The sequence below is a fragment of the Columba livia genome, chromosome 6, assembly GCF_036013475.1.
Source record: "Columba livia isolate bColLiv1 breed racing homer chromosome 6, bColLiv1.pat.W.v2, whole genome shotgun sequence".
Lineage (NCBI taxonomy): Eukaryota > Metazoa > Chordata > Aves > Columbiformes > Columbidae > Columba > Columba livia.
In genome coordinates, this window is record NC_088607.1 from 28,465,989 (window position 1) to 28,483,848 (window position 17,860).

At 41.8% G+C, this 17,860-nt stretch overlaps 1 protein-coding gene across 1 annotated transcript in view; it reads left to right on the forward strand.

Moving 5' to 3' along the window:
* Nucleotides 1-17,860, forward strand: part of ZCCHC24 (zinc finger CCHC-type containing 24) — a 114,686-nt gene that overhangs the window by 82,509 nt on the left and 14,317 nt on the right. Inside the window, exon 3 of the mRNA XM_065067740.1 lies at nt 16,936-17,100. Coding sequence (XP_064923812.1) covers nt 16,936-17,100 — 165 coding nt within the window. The remainder of the gene's footprint in view (nt 1-16,935; nt 17,101-17,860) is intronic.

Genomic DNA, 17,860 nt, shown 5'->3' on the forward strand with positions numbered 1-17,860 from the left:
ACAGACTGGTCCTGCTCTCCACCCAACAGGCAGCTGCATTTCTATACCAGCAGATATACTCTATACTTTGATGAGTGCTCTGGAATGGGACCAAGTGAGAAGTAGCCCGGGTTATGTTATTAATGGCCCACAAAGTTCATTTAACTTTTCACTTTTACACTGCAACCTCTGCAGTGATGCATGATAATGCTTTAACACAGCCTCATTAGAGGACATTAAAAAAAAAAAAAAAAAAAAAAAGATTGTCTGAAATTATTAGCCTTCCGAGATCTCCACTGCATCAGTCATCTTAACACAAATATCCCAGGCTTAACCACCTCTGAGCATTACTCCAAGCAGAGAGATTTCTAAGTTAGCTCAGTGCTTGTGCTCAGCTAGTAGGTAATGTGATATTTAGAAAACCACTGGATCTGTTTCCAGTAAAGTGTCATATTCTTGGTTCCGTGGTGCTGTCCTGAGCCATCTACTTCAACTCAACAGCACGGGCAAGAGGAGCCAGTGCTGGTTGTGAGGAGTCTGCTCACTCACTAAGCAAACTGTCAAAAGGGCTCGATCTCTTCTGCAGGCTGTTGTTGACGTATTTGTCTCCGGTGGAAATGTCTACTGTCTTTCAGCATCCTGCAGGGCTTACTATGATGTCCAAGGAAGAGCAGGCTTCCCCTGCTTCATCTTGCTGCCTCTCACTGGTACCTTTGGTAGAGCTCAAGCTGTCCCTCGCCACTGCCAGGAGCCTTGTATTGCTAAATGTTGGACAGGAGGTACAAGTCTCTGATATTAGAATAACTGCATCTGTGTGTAAAGTAAGTGTGAATATAAAGCCATTTCTTATAGGCTTTATTTTGCCAAGCAAGAGCAAACCCAGCTGAGCAGTAGAGTTCTAGAATTATTAAAGATGGAGCTGCCCCAGAAGAAAGACCATCTGTTGCTAGTCAGCTGTCCTAAAAAATATACCTGAATTTACCCTGCAACCCCAGCTGAAGACATGGTCAATGCAAGGCAACCCTCTATCTCCAGTCCAGTCAGACCTGAAGACAAACAGCAGCTCCGGTGGAGTTCAGCGTGTTCTGCCCCCTCAAAGGGCTTTTCCTGAGGCCCTCCTTGTCTGTCTCCCGCTCAATGAATGCTCTCTTTGTTCCCACCAAGTTGACAAATGCCAGCGCTACAGAATAAGGATGACATTTCTGCTGTGGTATTAGGGTTTAGGAAGGGGATTATTTTGGCCAGTGCCGGCCGGGAGGCAGCGCACAAGGGCGGCTGCATGACGCTGTTCTTTGTGCCGCGACAAGGAGGCCCTTGAAGAACGCAGCCAAGACCGAACACAAGAACTATGTGTGGGGACACGTGCGCGCACACCCGAGGCAGCGTCCCCAGCCAAGTCCCCGGCCCTGTGGCACACCTGTGTCAGCTTCCTCCCGAGCCCTCCCCGCGATGCCCCCGCGCACAAAGCGGCAGCTGCGCTGGGGACAAGGAGCCCGCCACCCTGGGGAGGCCGGAAACTGGGACCTACTGCCTCTTTTGTCGCCTTTTAAAAATTGAGGGTTTGTGTTGAGCCTGCGGAGGATAATGAGCCTCTCACCAGGCACACACTGAACTGCACATCCCCCTGAAGCGCCGAGCGGATAAAGTTAACTGGTCCTTGGAAGGACTGAAAAAAAAATAAATCAAGGGGCTAGAAGGCATTTGCTGCTGTGCCAGCCTCCGCACAAGAGTCTGAATCTGTGGCTTACCAGAACAGCACAGCCTTGATGGTACTCCTTGATTTGGGAAAATAACACCCTTAGACTCAGAGACCTTGTAGTAAGTCAGATGTAATACACTGGTTTCTGTTCGTCTTGTATTTTATCATTCCATATAGATTTTTTTCATTTTTTTTTCTTAAATCAGTAACACTGCTGAAATGTTCCCATGCAACAGAGAGGAGTACCTTAATATGAAAACCAAAATCAAGGACTCCTGATAATTTTTCTCAGTACTTTGGAATTTTTCCTTCCACTCCAAGATCAAGGCAAATTCACTCCTACTGCACCTCTGCAAGTAGAGCAGGCATCCTTAGCCAAGCATCTCTCCAGAGAAAGACTATCAGGGTGAAACAGGAGAGGAAGGAGAGCAGCAAAAAACTGCACACCTTCCTTACCCAAATCTTCATCGCACCTCTCCAGGAATCATCTGCAGCAAACACTATGGCAAGCATTTCGTACCAGATGCTTCTTGAACAATACCCTTTCAGAAATGAATAGTTTCTTAGCCGTGAGCAAACAGAGAGATAGCATCCAGTGAAGACATTTTGCAGTGGCCTGCTCACTGTCTGTGTCAGGAAGGCTGCCTTAGACTTCATAAAAGTTGAAGATGGCCTTGGTCATAAACGTTCCCATGAAAAGTGCTGAACACAGCACAAAGGCTTGTCAGGCCTTTTGTGCCTTACAGCCCCTTGGTAGATCCTCCACTCTCATGAGGTTTCTATTAGAACAAGTATTCATCCTTTCTATTGTTTGATAATGAGCTTTTCACTTTACTTGCCTGTGGGTATTGAAGCTCTCTGCTAGGACAAAAGTGGAATCAGATATTTTGAGCAGGGTGATGGGTATAATCTCTAAAATAGAACTAGCCTCTTTGGAGAAAAATGCTGCTAGAATATGTACAGTAGCTGAACACCACAGCTGTCCTTCACATGTGCATTTTCACATGAAGCATTTCTTCACTAGTAAAAAACATACCTAGTTTGTTGGTGGGTTTTGGTGTTGGCTTCATTTTTTTTTTGAAAAAAATTTCTCCCTTTGGGGAGAAAGATTATTTACTCTGTAAGGCTCATTCATCTCTCAGTCCGTCTCCTGGTGTTGCTTAGGGTCAGTATATGTCAAGGAATATGGAACTACTAGTTGGCCTCTGACTACTTCCTGATTTTGGATCAGCTGCCAGCAACAGATCTGAGGTACTGCCAACATCATGTGCTCAGAGCAGTCCCGTGTGAGACTCCTGTGGTGACAGCTACTTCTCTGTACCCCGGCAGGAAAGCTGTGACTTTCAGGAAGTGAGATTTTAGGTATCCATGATAAGGAAATGCTGTGTGTGAGTGTCTTTGACAGTAAAATGCTTAAATATAGGAAATGCTGTCTGGAGCCACCGTACAAACATATTGTGAAGGTTGCAAACAGTTGAATAGTTTGCTTTTTAAAGATGGAGTAGGCAAAGAGGTAATGAAAAAAAAAATGGAATAGAAATGTCATCTACTTGCATTAAAGGAAACTGTGATTACAACTTGCTTGTTTAGACAGTTACCATTTTGTGTCACTTTTCTGACTACATTCTGGTCAAAACAGAGTTTCCATTCAAAATTTTTAACAGCAATGATTATCTGAATCCCAAAGTTCCTGCTACACAGCTGTACAGAACAAGCCTAAAACTTAGGTGTCCAAAAGAATCAATTTCTTACAGTACAGCCAGGCAGCCTGATGAGTCAGATGTGTTTCCTATTTCAACACATAAGAGATTTTATTTTTCTCAAAAGCCACAGTTACAGACCAAGACATACAACATCCATGGCCTGATTCAACCTATGACCTTTCCACTTCCCAAAAGGTTTCAGAAAACAGTCCTTCTCCTGGCTTGTTTTGTGACATATTAGAAGAACTAAATAAATAGTAGTGAAGAGATGGAGTCAGTAAACTAACTTTTTAGCAGAATCTGAATCACTGAAAAGGCTATAAATTTTATTCTGTATCTTTTCTGTGCTGTCATCTCCTACGTGCCACTTCGCTCCTTTCAGTCTAGCCAGAACACTGATGTGGGCAGCTCTCTTCAGCCAACGCTTTAACTATGTCGTGCTCTCATCCTTCAGATGCCCATTAGCATTCTTCCTCTGTACACTTTGATTGCAGTCCATCCTTCCTCACCATGAAGGCACTGCATATTTCTGCCTGTGATCAAGGAACATATTGCAGAGGGAACCAGTTTGCCTCAGTTTCTTTTCATGAGAGTTTCAGCTGAATGTTCAAAGTTCTTGTAACGCTACAAACATCAACCATGAATGTCACAGAATGGTTAGCAAAGTTTGGCAGCCACTGATGCTGTTTTGGTAGCATGACACAAGCGATTCCTTAGATGATTCAAGCTAGCTTTGCACATAGTGGAAAAAAAAACAGTGAAGAAGCACAGTGGAAAATGCAAATACAACTGCAGAAACAGGATGGACTGAGAAGGGGAAGGATGGAAGAGATCAGAGTTATGGATTCAAAATGTTCTATCACAAACCTCATACCAAAGGACAGTTGTCTTTGGGTCATCTAAAGTATAGGTGTATAGGCCAGTAAGTTTTCAATGCAAACCAATGGTTATGTTTAAAACAGTGAGACTTCTCTGAATCACTTCAATTAAGATGTTTAAAACCCGCTCTTTTGTAACAGAGAGATTTGAGCCTACAGTAGAAGAAAAGTCTAGCAAGGAGATCCTCCCAGGCACCTGTACAGGGGTCCAAAGCAAGTGAGCAAGCAAGGAACTCTCAAGTGATGTCATACGCATGAACTAAGTCAGGTAGCTGGGACTGGAGGGCTTTTGAGGTAGACTGATTTACACAAGAGTGTTCTGGGCAAAAGGGGTGGGTTTCCAGGACTTTATTCTGTGAATTATGCTCCTGTGTAATCCTGGCAGAAAATTTCTAGAGGAAAGAATGCTGAGACTAGATAAAAGAGTCCCTTTCACATTATTAAACATAATAAACATTTATGCAGTTTAGATATCAGCAGCTGAAGTCATGTTTCATTTCTGGGCTATGCATAGCATGTCTTCTTCCAGGCTCAAAAAGAACGCTGCAATTTAAAGCAGGCTGATTGACTCAATCGGTGTTTTTATGTGTCATCTTGGAGACAGCGCGGTGGGGGAGGGAAGGTGGAGGGAAGGAGGCTGAGGTGGAGAAAGGGAGGGTGGTTGCTCATCTGGTCTTTATTTCCTTTCCCTGTTTGTTAATAGTTCAAGCAAAGGGCCTATTCCAGCTAGAAGCAATGACACTGTTGCTGTGGTATTTCATCTTGGAGGAGGACCGGCCACAGCCCGCTCTGTGTGCTGGCATCCTGGGAGCTCCCACCACAGCGCTGCTTTGGGGAGGGGAGGCTGGAGGGGCTGCGAGCCGTCCTTGCCTCGTTTCTATTGCAGCGGAAATGTCTCTAAAGAGAGCCTGTGCTTTATCTTTTGCCTAAAGAATTTCCTAGCTAGAAATCATTATAACAACTGTATATGTACTTGCCTTACCTTCTGCCATGTGGTTTTTGTTTACTTTTTTAATGATGTATCAGTGGACATGTCACAGGCAGTTAATGGAAAATGACATTTCTGACTGCTTTAGCCAACCAGGCTGTAGGGAAAACATAAAATGTATGAAAGAGAAAACATCTGTTAAGCAGAGCTTTTAAAAAATTTGTCTCAAAAGGTGAGGTCATGGTCACCAGTGGCAGGCCCGTAGCAGTCCACGTTCAAAGCCCTTATCTGAGAATTGTGTAACTCAGGATTCGTGCATACTGCTCACTTTTGTCATAACAAACATCAATTATACTCCCAGAACACGAGGCATGCTAGAACTGCCTATATCCCAGATGAATGAAGCACAGAGACATCAAGTAGCTTGTCCACAAACCCACAGAAAGAGGCTGTAGTCAAGCCAGAAATGGGCTTGCAGAGGCCCAGTCCAATGTCTTAACCATAAGACCACATTCTTCTCCTCGTGATGTGCACTCTTCTGGTGGATTTTTCTTATTGCAGTTATACCTATTCTTATGCAGTGCGCAGGATATGCCATGAACCAGGTCTTGAACCCTTAAGGATTTAGTGGGTAGTTGAAAGAGTTCCTGTCTCTTTCAGAGCAGAAGGAAGGAAGAAGACTGAGATCTTCTAGAAACATCCTTTCCCCTGAAGCTCATCCTTACTGTCTCGACAATATTTCCTTTGCTTTCCAAGAGTTGTTTTGAAAAGATAAAACCTTTACAAGAGCAAAAGCATTTCTAATTCAAGCTAAAAGAAATCCATCGTTATGATGATTCATACACATAGAAAGGCAACAAGAAAAGAATGTGTCAGTCCAGAGGGGGCAGCAAGCAAAATCGAATCAGAGTAAAACGAGCCATTTCCTGAGCGGTAACACTGCTAAAGTTGCATTTCTTGTTGCGCTGTGCAATTGCATTGAGTTAAAATATTCTCTGCTTTGCCACCTTCTCCTCCTCCCTACCACATAAATTCTCAGCATCCCAGTGCAATACATTCGCGCTTTGCCCAGCCCGCAGGGAGCAAAGCACTCAGCCTTTGGACACCATCAGAGCCCAGGACAGCGACTACTCAGGAAACTGCATAGGAACTTGATATGTTTCTTTAAAAATGGCTTTCTTAATTAAAGATAATAAAATATCTGTTGTATCAGGTTGACCTTGCTGTGGGCTAAGAATTGTTAGAATAGAAGAAAAACAGTAATGTTTTGGGATTATGCAGTTTCACTTGGAAACTAGGCAAAAAACTAATGTTAATTTTAAATATATGAGTGATGTCAAAGCTTCTAATTGAAAAAAACCATAATTTATTGTAATTGCCTCATTAATGTAATCTGAGTCCTACAAACCACTCTGCCTCAGTGGAGAAATTATCTTAGCATAAAGCAGTGGTCTGTCCTGACGTCCCTGGACATCAGACTGTTTCTAATGAACGAGCAAGAGTAGCAGATTCCAAAGGTGAGGTTTCTTCTTAATGCCACTGAGGTATTAGAATCCTTCCCAAAGTACTTTCAGCAAGTGTAGCCCAGCAGATACAGGGATTGGAGGAAAGCCACAGAAGGTCCAGATTTACAGAAGGAGAAAGGCACCAAAAGATATGGATAGTCATACAGCAGCCACTCGAGCAGCAGAGGAAAGCATCTCACATCAGTGTCTGCAGTCCTCTTTATATTTCATACATGCCCTTTCTCTGCTCCCCTCTGTAAATTCACACCGAAGTTATATCAAGCTGCACCCAGTATAAGACTACACTGCAGTAGTTCATGGAGTACTAAATATTTTGCAATTTGTCATGCCTGCAATTAAAGTTCCTATGCAGCTTTCACAAACAGATCAAATAGTAGGAACAACACTATTACTCTGCATGTAGTTTGTTGCAGAAAAAGGTCTCAGCTAAAACATAAACCAAAAAGTAATGCAAGCTCTGTGCTCACCGCAAAAATTGCAAAATTCCCTGATCCAGATCCTCTTTTGAAAATTTGCTTTCACCAAATAGTCTCACACTCAATCTAGTATGGACAGAGTCTTCTCATGCATTTTATTTACCTGGACACTTACTAAGGAAAGAAGTACCACCACATGATCTATTGGAGACCTGCAGCTGTATCTCAACAACGTAATTCAATCCAAATCTTCTCTTCAGGTAGAGACTTTGTATAGGCACAAGTAAAGAAGCAGAAGGCGACATCCCACATTCTGAATGGGGCATCAAAAGCACCTGCCACTAACTTCAGTTTGGAATAAAATTTCCTCCTTTGACACCTCACTGCTTTCCCATCTGTTTTGCCTCTGGAAGGGTCCCATGACCTATGGGGGAGGCAAGGGAGCTCCCAGAGATGTTCTGCTGCTTTTTCAAGGACAGAAGATCATCTTGTTTAGACTTATCAGGTCATCACTACAGCAGTGCCCTGGCTGTGCCACATTAGCTCTAGAAGAAATCTGAAACCCACATGAAGCCATCTGAGTTGGACCAATTAAACAAGTCCAAAAATATGAGTCTTGACCTCAGCTTGGCCAAGTTAATGCCTGATTATAGCAAGGGTGTGACCCTCACTGCTCCAAAACTCTGATTCCAAGTACTGAAAAAAATGTCAACATATTTAATATCGAGTGCTACCAGAGGAGAAGGGGGAGGGAGAGAGGAGAAAGGTATTGCCGTTGTATGTTTTCAGGCAACGAACGAAGAGAGACAAAGGAGTCCACACATCAGGAAACTATTAAAATGAATACATTCCTAGTTTCTTCATAATTAATTCAGCATGGCCAATTTTGTATCAGAGAAGGGGAAAGAACTATTTCAACCACTTCCTTTTATCTCAAGCTGTTTGAAATAATATGATCTTGTAACACTGAAAAGAAGTGCCTCACCGCATCCCAGAAGGCAAGTGTAATTTTAACTCTTCCACATGCCTAATTTGATATGCAAATCCCTATTTTCTGTATGACATACAGCACTTAAATTACACAGCAAAGATGCAGGTTCAGTTAGGAACTACTCATCACCACTTTCTAGACCCACCCCTTTTTTTACTTCATATTGCACTAAACAAAACATTGAAAACAGTTGTTACTACCCAATTCCCTAAGAACATTTTTCAATATGCTTGCTTCATTTTATGAGTTAACATTTGGTTCACATTTTGACTGTTATCTTCATGTGCATAAGGACCAGAGACCTATTCTTTCCCTGTTCTTGACATTTTAGGTTCTGGGTCAGGCTGAGTTATGCAATACTTTCAAAAGAAGATTCATTAGGCAGCTATTTATATGCTCAAGTAATTCCATTGTTTTCAAGGTCCTATGGGAACAAACACATTAAAGCTGTGATTGGCTGCAAGTCAATAGTCAGTTTGGGAGCTCTTTCACAGTCATGCGCAAGCAAAGAGTAGCACACACAGGTAAAAGAAGTCCTTGAAGTACAGTCAACCAAGATAATTATTTGCATCTTTCCTTAATAGAAGATTTGGGTAGGGTTAGTTGAGCTGAGCGGCTCTGAAAGTCTACCAAACACATTAAACACTTAATCAGTGCCTGTTGCCCTATATATGACACGTGATATAACTGAATAAATAAGCATAGCGTTTGAAATTCTAAAACTTGGAAAATTCAATGTGAGCATTCAGAAAAAAAAATCTGTGGTTAGAATTGTGAATGCAAGTGGAATTTCACCTTCTATTAAGACTCCACTAACACGCTTCATCTAGAGAGAACATGTTTCTATGCAATACACTAGGCACGCAAATTTTCTTCTGTGAAAAAGATTGACTGAAAGTTTTGCGAGTGTTACTTGCTTAGTATGTTATAATAGCTCTTACGAGATGGCGCAGATGAAGTTCCATTATGCTACATAATCTGTGTCACCATACGTAGCCCAAAGTGATTATACAATGCCACAAGAACCACAGAAATGGCAGGGAACAGCAAAAGGACCTTTCCCTACTACAAATAAAGAGCTGAGGTACAGTCTGATTACACAACCTGACCAAGATCAGGCAGAAAAATCTGTCAGAGCTACGTTCTCAGTCCAGGTGTTGGAGTTCAACACCGGTCCTGTCAACACATTACCATTCTTACCAAATATTTTTCTGTTACACTCCTTAGTTGTGTCAATAACTGCACGTTTATGAAAACACCATACTATTCTTTAATTAATACGGTTGTTTTCTCAGACTGTATGGTCCTAAGCTTTTATATGTTTTCTATTTTTATACTAGCTGTGGAGTGATGACTAAGATTCACCAAGAAGGAAACCCACACTATCAACTTCTCAGAAGAGTCCATGTTTAGTAATTGAAACATCAGATAGTAACTAATATTTGGCAATTCTGCACATATTATGGTTCAAACTGACTTAACACAGAAATTGGTATTATATATCTTTGGCCCAAGGGTGGTCCTAATGATCAGCTCAGCTAGGCATTTCATAGCTGAAAAAAAAGCCTTTGCTCCAAAAAGCATGGCTAGGATTCTGAAAAATCTGCAAAACCAGATTTTGATTTAAATATTAGAATCTTTGCCAAGCTATCTTCTTGGATTTCTAGACTTTGATCAGCATGTCCATGACAACCATGCCTATTGCTTTAATCATCATCAGAAACCATGTGCATGCTATTAGTAACAAATACTGCCAAATCTTACTCTCGGTTTACCATTACGGAAATGAGATCAAAATCTTAGTCAACATATGATATGTTGATAACACTGATTTTTCAAAGCAACCAAGAGATACATACTCATATATTGAAATGACAAATATAGAATTGGTCTTCTGCCATTTCAAAATTTACCTATAAAGTTCATTGACACAGCTTAATTGATATATTTTTCAAAGAGTAACACTTGGAGAAATGAACGTTTTTGTAGCAGCGGAACTAGGGTTCAAGCAAAATAAAAAGACTAATGTTATTTTGGATTGCATGATACACAAACTTGCATGTTTTGCTCAACACTGTGCATCTGGAGGGTCGTGTTCCACTCTGAACACCACCCTGCTAGAAAGACACTGACTGTGTGACCAAGAAAGTAGAGGACTCTATTTATGCTCAGTAGAGGTACCTGCATGAAGATGAAACAAAAGGAGAAATGTGTCAACGAGCAAAATTCTGTACACATGTGGCTGTGAAATGATTGTCCACATAAGGTGACAGAATATGCCACTAGCAATAGCCCAGTACACAGTGACCCCTGGAGTGGAAGGAGACACACAGAGTACCTAAGCAGTCGTGCCCCCTTCTAGTTCTACATTTCTTGGGGGGGCCAGGCAAGGCTGGGCATCAGCTCCAGTAACTCGTTGCCCGCTTTTCCCCTGCCCAACACACTGTCAGTGAGCAGGAAGGCTACAATACAAACAGTGCCCTAGAGAGGAGGTGCTGAGAAATCCTACCAACTTTACAAAATGTCTGACTGTAACAGTTTCATTGTTTGGGACCTTAGTAAAATGCCACTTCTCGCCTTGATCAGATTTTAAGAGTGGTATGAGTGTGATATAAGGTTTCAGATGAGCAATAACAACTCATCAACTTTAACTGCAGTGAAAAACAAACTTATTTCTATGAATGTAGCAGTTCAAATTCCTGATGCTTCCAGTGGTGATAAAAGCCATACAGTAGACAACCCAGTCAGAGGCTGAAGTAGCTCTAGGGCTTGTCACAGGCAAGGCCCCCAAGAAAATGCCAGCCCAATAAAATACTTGCTGACCTCGTCTGTTAAGCTGCACAAACAAGTTTTCAAGTTTTCTTTATTTTTCAGTCATGTCTTGCTCAGATACAATTTTGTTTGCAGTAAATACTTAGTCTGGAACATCCAATAAATACATCTAGGAACTCTGTAATGTCTATAGTTCAATAAATCAAATTGAAGTTTTTATTTTAAGAGTAATGCTTCATGTAGAGTCTGCTTTCTGACAGCTATTGTCATTATCCTTTAACTGACCCATATCAAGCAAGACTTCTCATCGTATCATCAATACACTAATTACACCAGAGACAAGAAGGCTGAAACAAAGCATTAATTTAATTTCTGTATCTCCTAGATGCTCTTCCTATATTGCATCTACTAATTAAAGATGTAGCAGCAGTTCTTTTAAGTACCTCAGAAGTCTCCAGTATCACACATCAGTAATATCATACACCAGCAACATGGAGTACACACAGCAAGGAAAAATAGACAAGCTATCTTAGAATTCATTTCCTAAACATATAACTTCTGTATCTGTATATGTATTCTATCAATACTGAGATTTAAATAAATACAAAAGTCAGGAAGGACAAAGAAAAAAAATGTCTAATCTAAGGATTCCCTTTTATGTGCCATTTTGGCATCACTTTTGCTGAAGACTCCCATCGGTGTATGAGTGCATCCTTATTCTCTACACAGCACTGAGAAAGGTCAGAGGAATTCAGTGAATTTCCCAGCTCTCTACAGCTTGCTGCAGAGTCAGAACTAGAGTGCCAGGACACCCAGTATGCCGAATCTGGCCCAATACTTTATTTTTCGTTTTCTAATTGAACATTTTGGGTATGGTGTATTGTCATCATTTCACCATTCTCAAAACTATGCCTGTAGAGTAAGACAAAATAAGATGGCTAGGGTTTTTTATGCCATCTCCTAGTTGTGTTGACTTACAATTGAGAGTGCTGGAGGGCTCGTATTTCAAAATACAACTCTGTCCCACTCCTGCAAACCACTTGGGATCTAATCAATGCATCAAGCTGCTGTTTGCTATTATTGCTTTTCTGCTTTATTTGATGAAGCATCCCTCTAAGCAGACCCTCACAGAGTTCTTTGAGGAAGGGGACCCACCTACCAGTGTCATGCTGACTTCATCTTCCCCCTGTCCTCTACATCTTTTAGCTGTACAACACAAACTTGAGGGAAGATGAGGGGAAGAGAAGCATCAAATAAACTGTTTCGCTGCATCTCACTTTGAGGGACCTCGCTGCCTGTTGTTTTTTATAACTAATCTAGTTTCAAGCAGGGCATGGCGGGGCGGAGAATGTTTTGTTTTTTGCTGACTCTGCAAACTGATACTTTGAGAGAATTGTCTGGGGAAAGCAAAGAGTCCTTTATTATGTCCATCACTGCCAAGTGATTTGGCAGATTCCACTGTGAGATGCACAATCTGATACGTTGTGAGAGAGCTTGGCTGGCCAGTTACCACAGAAAAGCTCAACTTCAACACTTTTAAAATCTTATTGAGGCCAATTTGTGGTTTTGGCTGAAGAAAGGAGGAGGATGAAAAATAGAGGCAGCTGGGTGTCAGTGAAAGATGGAATATCAATGTCATTTTCTTTGCTGTGCCACACAAAAGATACTGGCTTTGTATGTACATTGGATGCAGCTAAGGCAGGCACGTGCACTGGCTAGGTAAACCTGCAGAGATGATGTCACTTGTCTTAGTGCTTGTTTGGAAGACTGAGGTGATATATGGCTGTCTCATGAACCAGAGGGCAAGGTCCTTTCCTTTGGCTAACTGCTAGTGGACAGAGAGCCCAGCAAGGGCTTTTGTAGAATATGTGCTTCTTCCCGAATTTGAGGCCAGAGGGAGTCCCCATCACCCTCAGAACTAACACCACCACTCCAGGACTGGCTTCAGGCTGTGCCCAAGGGCCACAAGGAAGGCAGGTCTTCTGGGCCACCACAGCTCCCACCCCAGGGGTGCCTTGAGGAAGGGAGGCTCCTCCTTCTGCAAACCCACAGCTGATTTCCAAAGTCAAAGCAGCACAAAGAGTCTAGATCAGGACATTGAAACATACTTCAAGTAATGGCTAGTTTCTGGTCATTGTAGAAAACTGTTTGGTTTTGATCATCCCCAAAGACTTACCTGCCCTGGGTGCATTTAATAATCTTTGAGTTATTTGTTGGAGAGCCAAACAGTAACATAGCAGGAAAAATAATGGGAGCTTTTGTTTTACCAAGTAAGACTGTCAAATCAACATTTAAAGCACAAAATTGTCAACTCCCAGACAAAAAGAGACATGAAAGTGTAAAAACCTTGTCCATGTTATGGTCTGTAAGCTAGTGTGAATGTTGTTTCAAACATAGTGAGACAGAGGTTCCACCAAGCTTTTGCAGCCAAGGATAGAAACTGGGCCAAAGACTACCTGAGCCTAAAGGCAACAGGACAACTTACGTTAGTGTGTAAAACCAAGATATTTTGCAGCTATGAAATATGGCATAACTTTTCCAGGTTAATTTGGAACATAAATAAATCCCTATCTCAGAAAGAGTAAGAAAAGGTGATCCTCAGTGAGTTAATTGTAGGACCTAAGCACCAACCACGGTTTACTGTTAAACACCCTTCAAATCGAGTCAGGGTGAGGAGGAAATAGGAGGCTAATGGCTTAAAAAGGTAAATCCTACATTTTATAACATAAAGAGTCTTTAGGTCAATACCAAAAGACAAAATGTATCTTCTTGCTCTTTTTTGGCACTTAGTTAAAAAAAACCTTTGGTGAAAACAGTTCCTGCCCTGCAGCTGGATGAGCACTGAGGCACCTCTGTCACAGAGCGACTGGGTGCTTAGGCTGGGCCCGCAGCTTCTGCGCCAAGGAGCAGCCTGCTTCCTGGAAATGTTTATGCAATTCAACTCTGCTGCTGCTGAAGCCACAGGCGCACACACACACCAAATTAAAAAAAGAAATCACGCAGCCTCAGACCTCTCAGGCCATTAGTGTATCTCACTCAGGTTTCGCCTTCCACCAAAAACTGTCAAATTTCTGTTTTGTTTGGACATGAAGGGTGGAGGGAGTTGGAGAGTTGCCTTCACTGCTGTCAGTGCTTCCTAATGATGTTTCTCACTAGAGAAAATGAGCTTGTTTGTTTGAGAATCCAAATTCCCTGTGGGGCACAGTTTGGGAAACTGAAGATATGGGCAGGAAAATAATATCTGTTAGGGCAAAGTATAAACATCCATAAAGCAGAATAGCGAAGCACCTACAGAGAATGTTGTAGCTTTGCCAGCAAACTAATTAAAGTCACTGACTGAGGAGGGAGCTGTGACAGCCAAAAAGTTAAAATAAAAATAAATCAGAAGTTTAGTCTAGCAATTACGACAGGAAATTACTGCCGGAGTCAAGGCTCCTACATTCTTTTCCTGGTTCTGCTTCCGATTTACTGAGCAAGGTGAAGAAGCCAAGTTTTGAAAGTAGCTTCTAATTTGGAAAACCTCCGTTTCTGATGCCCAGCTGTACATACAGAGGACATCACTGACTATCATCCTCAGTACCCTTCCGTGTGTTTGGGGCTGCAAAACATTTTGGGGCATTGGCACCTCTGGAGTCAGCTACCTGACCTGGAGAAACCTGCAGTTATCAGCCCGCTCGGAGTGGCCGTCTCTGCAAGTGTCCCTTGTCCGCCAATTGTGGCTAGCACAACACACTGCTGTGGGAGTCTGACGTTTAAATGCTCTTTATGGCTGGCATAACATATTGCAGTGGGAGTGTTATGTTTACATACTGTTTGTAAACATTTACAAGACTTCTCAGACACACTCAGTCTCCAAAGTCAGTGCTATTACTTTTGGAAATAACACATTCAGTGGCTTGCGTGCTTTCTGAAAGGACTGCTTCTGAGGAGGGGCAATGGAGCTGCATTTCCAGGTCTGACTGCAAGGGGGGTTTAAGTAAAGTGTCACCAAACCTGAGAATCAGAAATAACTTATGTTCAATAACATAGCCGCAGCTGAAGCTACAAATAAAGCAATCAGTGACACCTCAGGAGGAGAGTAAACGTCTCTCAATCATGGGAGCTCTTTGTACACAGACTTCCTATTCAATTCCTAAATGAAGAGAGCATGTCGCTCCTTCTTACACTGACTTGAGTTCTGCTACAAATTCCTCAGATGCAGAGCCAAATTAAGTGTCCAGAATAAGGACGTCTCCATAAATTGATATTTTCCTGCCCTACATTCAATTACAATCTCCCATCCTTATCAAGGGACACCATGGATCAGAGGATTACACTCTGGGTGCCTGCCAGCACTCATCTACTCATGAAAGTCCAAGTGTTTCTCATTATACCAATGAACTTCTTTTTTTTTATTGCCTTCTAAGCAATACTTCTGTAAATATGCATGTCCTAGTGTCAGCTTCATCTTTGCTATGAGCCAGAATATTTACAGTGGCTTGTCAGATTGAGTGTCACAACACAAATTATTACAGATGTTTGCCTCTTTGTAATGGACGTTGCTCCTGCATCTGACCTTTTAAAGAAGAGTATTGCTATGTGGAGAGAATGGTTTTTCCTGATGCTATAGAGAAAAAAAAAAAAGTCCAGAATAGGTTTGAGGTCCTCCTGCTCCTCTTCCACCTGCCAGCATGCAGGGTGATGTGCACTCAATGTTCCGTTCCCTCTTGCTCCCAAGTGCGACCCTGGAGGTAACACAGCGTACACCATCTCCATCAGCCATGGGAGTTCAAGTCCCAGAGCTCCTGCCAAGCTCAGGTCTTTCTGCCAACCACCTGCTTTTTCAACCCTGTTTTTACACAGAACGCAATTTGGACCTCTATACTGAGAAATCGTACAAGCTCCCAAAACAAAAACAAACACTTTCCCAGCATGATGGGTCATTTAACTTTTGTAAACTTCAGCTGGGAACCTTGGGAAAAAAAAAAGCCGCAGAGGCGTGACATATAAATAAATGACAAAGAATCCTTTGATAGGTGATCATACCATTCTGCCGCTATACAGGCAGAATATGTCCCTCTAGGCAACAATAAACAAAATACAGCAAACATATGGACAATATTTCAACACCTGCTTGAGACTCTGGGAAAATGGCTTCATCTTTACAGCTATCTTCAGGACAGCTGTATGCAATACTCACATCTTCACCTTCACTTCACGTATTATGCATTCTGCTATTGTTAAGTATGACACACAGTTTTAGTAAGTGTATTTAGAAAAAATAAAACCAGTATTTGCATAAGGTCATTGCCTATTCTATTAGCTTCCTTAAGTAAAAAGGCTTTCTTTAGGGAACATTTAACATTTAAACAGCACAACAGGCCATTATATTTGGCAATCTCTTCCTATGTCCTTCAGAATGTAGAAATTGTTGAAACATTGTTACCAAGAGCACAAAAAAACCCCAAACAAAATAAAGAAGGTCATGAAATTAATTATTTTCACTAATCAAAAACAGGTCTTCCTGTCATGCTCAACCCCTATTTTCACTCTCATGTATAATAATAATGCAGATCCATACAGTAATGAATTGCCAATATTTCATCATTTAAAGGCTGTGCAAAGCTAACTTACAAAAAGTTGTCTTAATGGTGGGTTCTACTGGGGAATATGCAAGCATCTAGCGAAGAAATATAGTCCTTCATTACAAAGCTACTTCTCAAGATGCTATATGTAATGCTAGCAATACGTTCTCAAGAGAGACGATCTTATATAATGAAATGGCTATCAAAACTATTCACTGCAAAAGCACATGGACATATTTTTCAATACTATGTTCAGTGTCTCAAGTCTTACATCTTTTGCATACTTCTCACAGAAGTAACTCTCCGAACTGTTAAACTTGAACTTCAACATATGAACTCTTCATTAAGGGGCTATGACCTTCATGTCTGCCTCCAGTATCTTTTGTGCAAAGTTTCCTAATTAAAAAAAACCCATACTTTAATACCACTTCCCCACGCCCCATTTTGGTCATTCATTGCTACTTCCCTTTGTTTTGTAGGCTCGTCCAAAAGGAGAAGGCCTGACTCCATACCAGGGCAAGAAACGCTGCTTCGGTGAATATAAGTGCCCCAAATGCAAGAGAAAATGGATGAGTGGAAACTCCTGGGCTAACATGGGACAAGAATGTATCAAGTGCCACATTAATGTTTATCCTCACAAACAGGTAGGAGAAGTGCAGATGTGCTAGCACACAGGCTTGGAACTAGGAATGCTCCTGCCTTTGTAAACTGTGGGTAAGGCTTAAACAGGACCCAACACAGATTACAAGAGGCCACAAAAATTGTTCCCTAGATGAGCTGCTGTTCTCAGTCCTGGGAATCTGGTCTGGTGTCAGAGTTGCAAAGTTTGAATGTCCTGTCTTTCAGTAAAAATACCTGCAAACCAAAATCTTTACCTGCCTTTATTGCAGAAACAGACCGTGGGGCCTTGTACTCTGGAATTAATTAAAACAAGTTCAGAAGTAGCAGTGGGCCTCCTGGTCCTTCTGATTCTCTTCGTATTTACACCAATTTAATGTTTCATTCCACTGGTGTCAGTACTTTTTTCACCTGTTGAAATAAGATTGGATTTGGGCAATAGGCTATGTCTATTTATTATGATAAATGATAAAAGAGTACAATACTAAAACGACTCCTGCCTACAGATTTCATTGGTTAATGACAGTAAAACAAGACAACCTGGTTAAGGAGCGATTTCTCTGTTTCCATAATACCAAGTGATGCCCAAGCAAAGAACTTCAAGAGAAAGTCTTTTATTAAACTGAAAGGGTCAAATCTAAGCAGTAGCTCTGCTCGGAAAGCTGTATCTGCCATCCCGTCAGCCGTAGCTCACAGGGTGCACACAGCCTTCCTTCCTGCTCCCTGCAGCCTGCCCTTGCGCCCATCCTTTGAAGTAATTTCCTGCATTTCCAGCTCATGATGGGA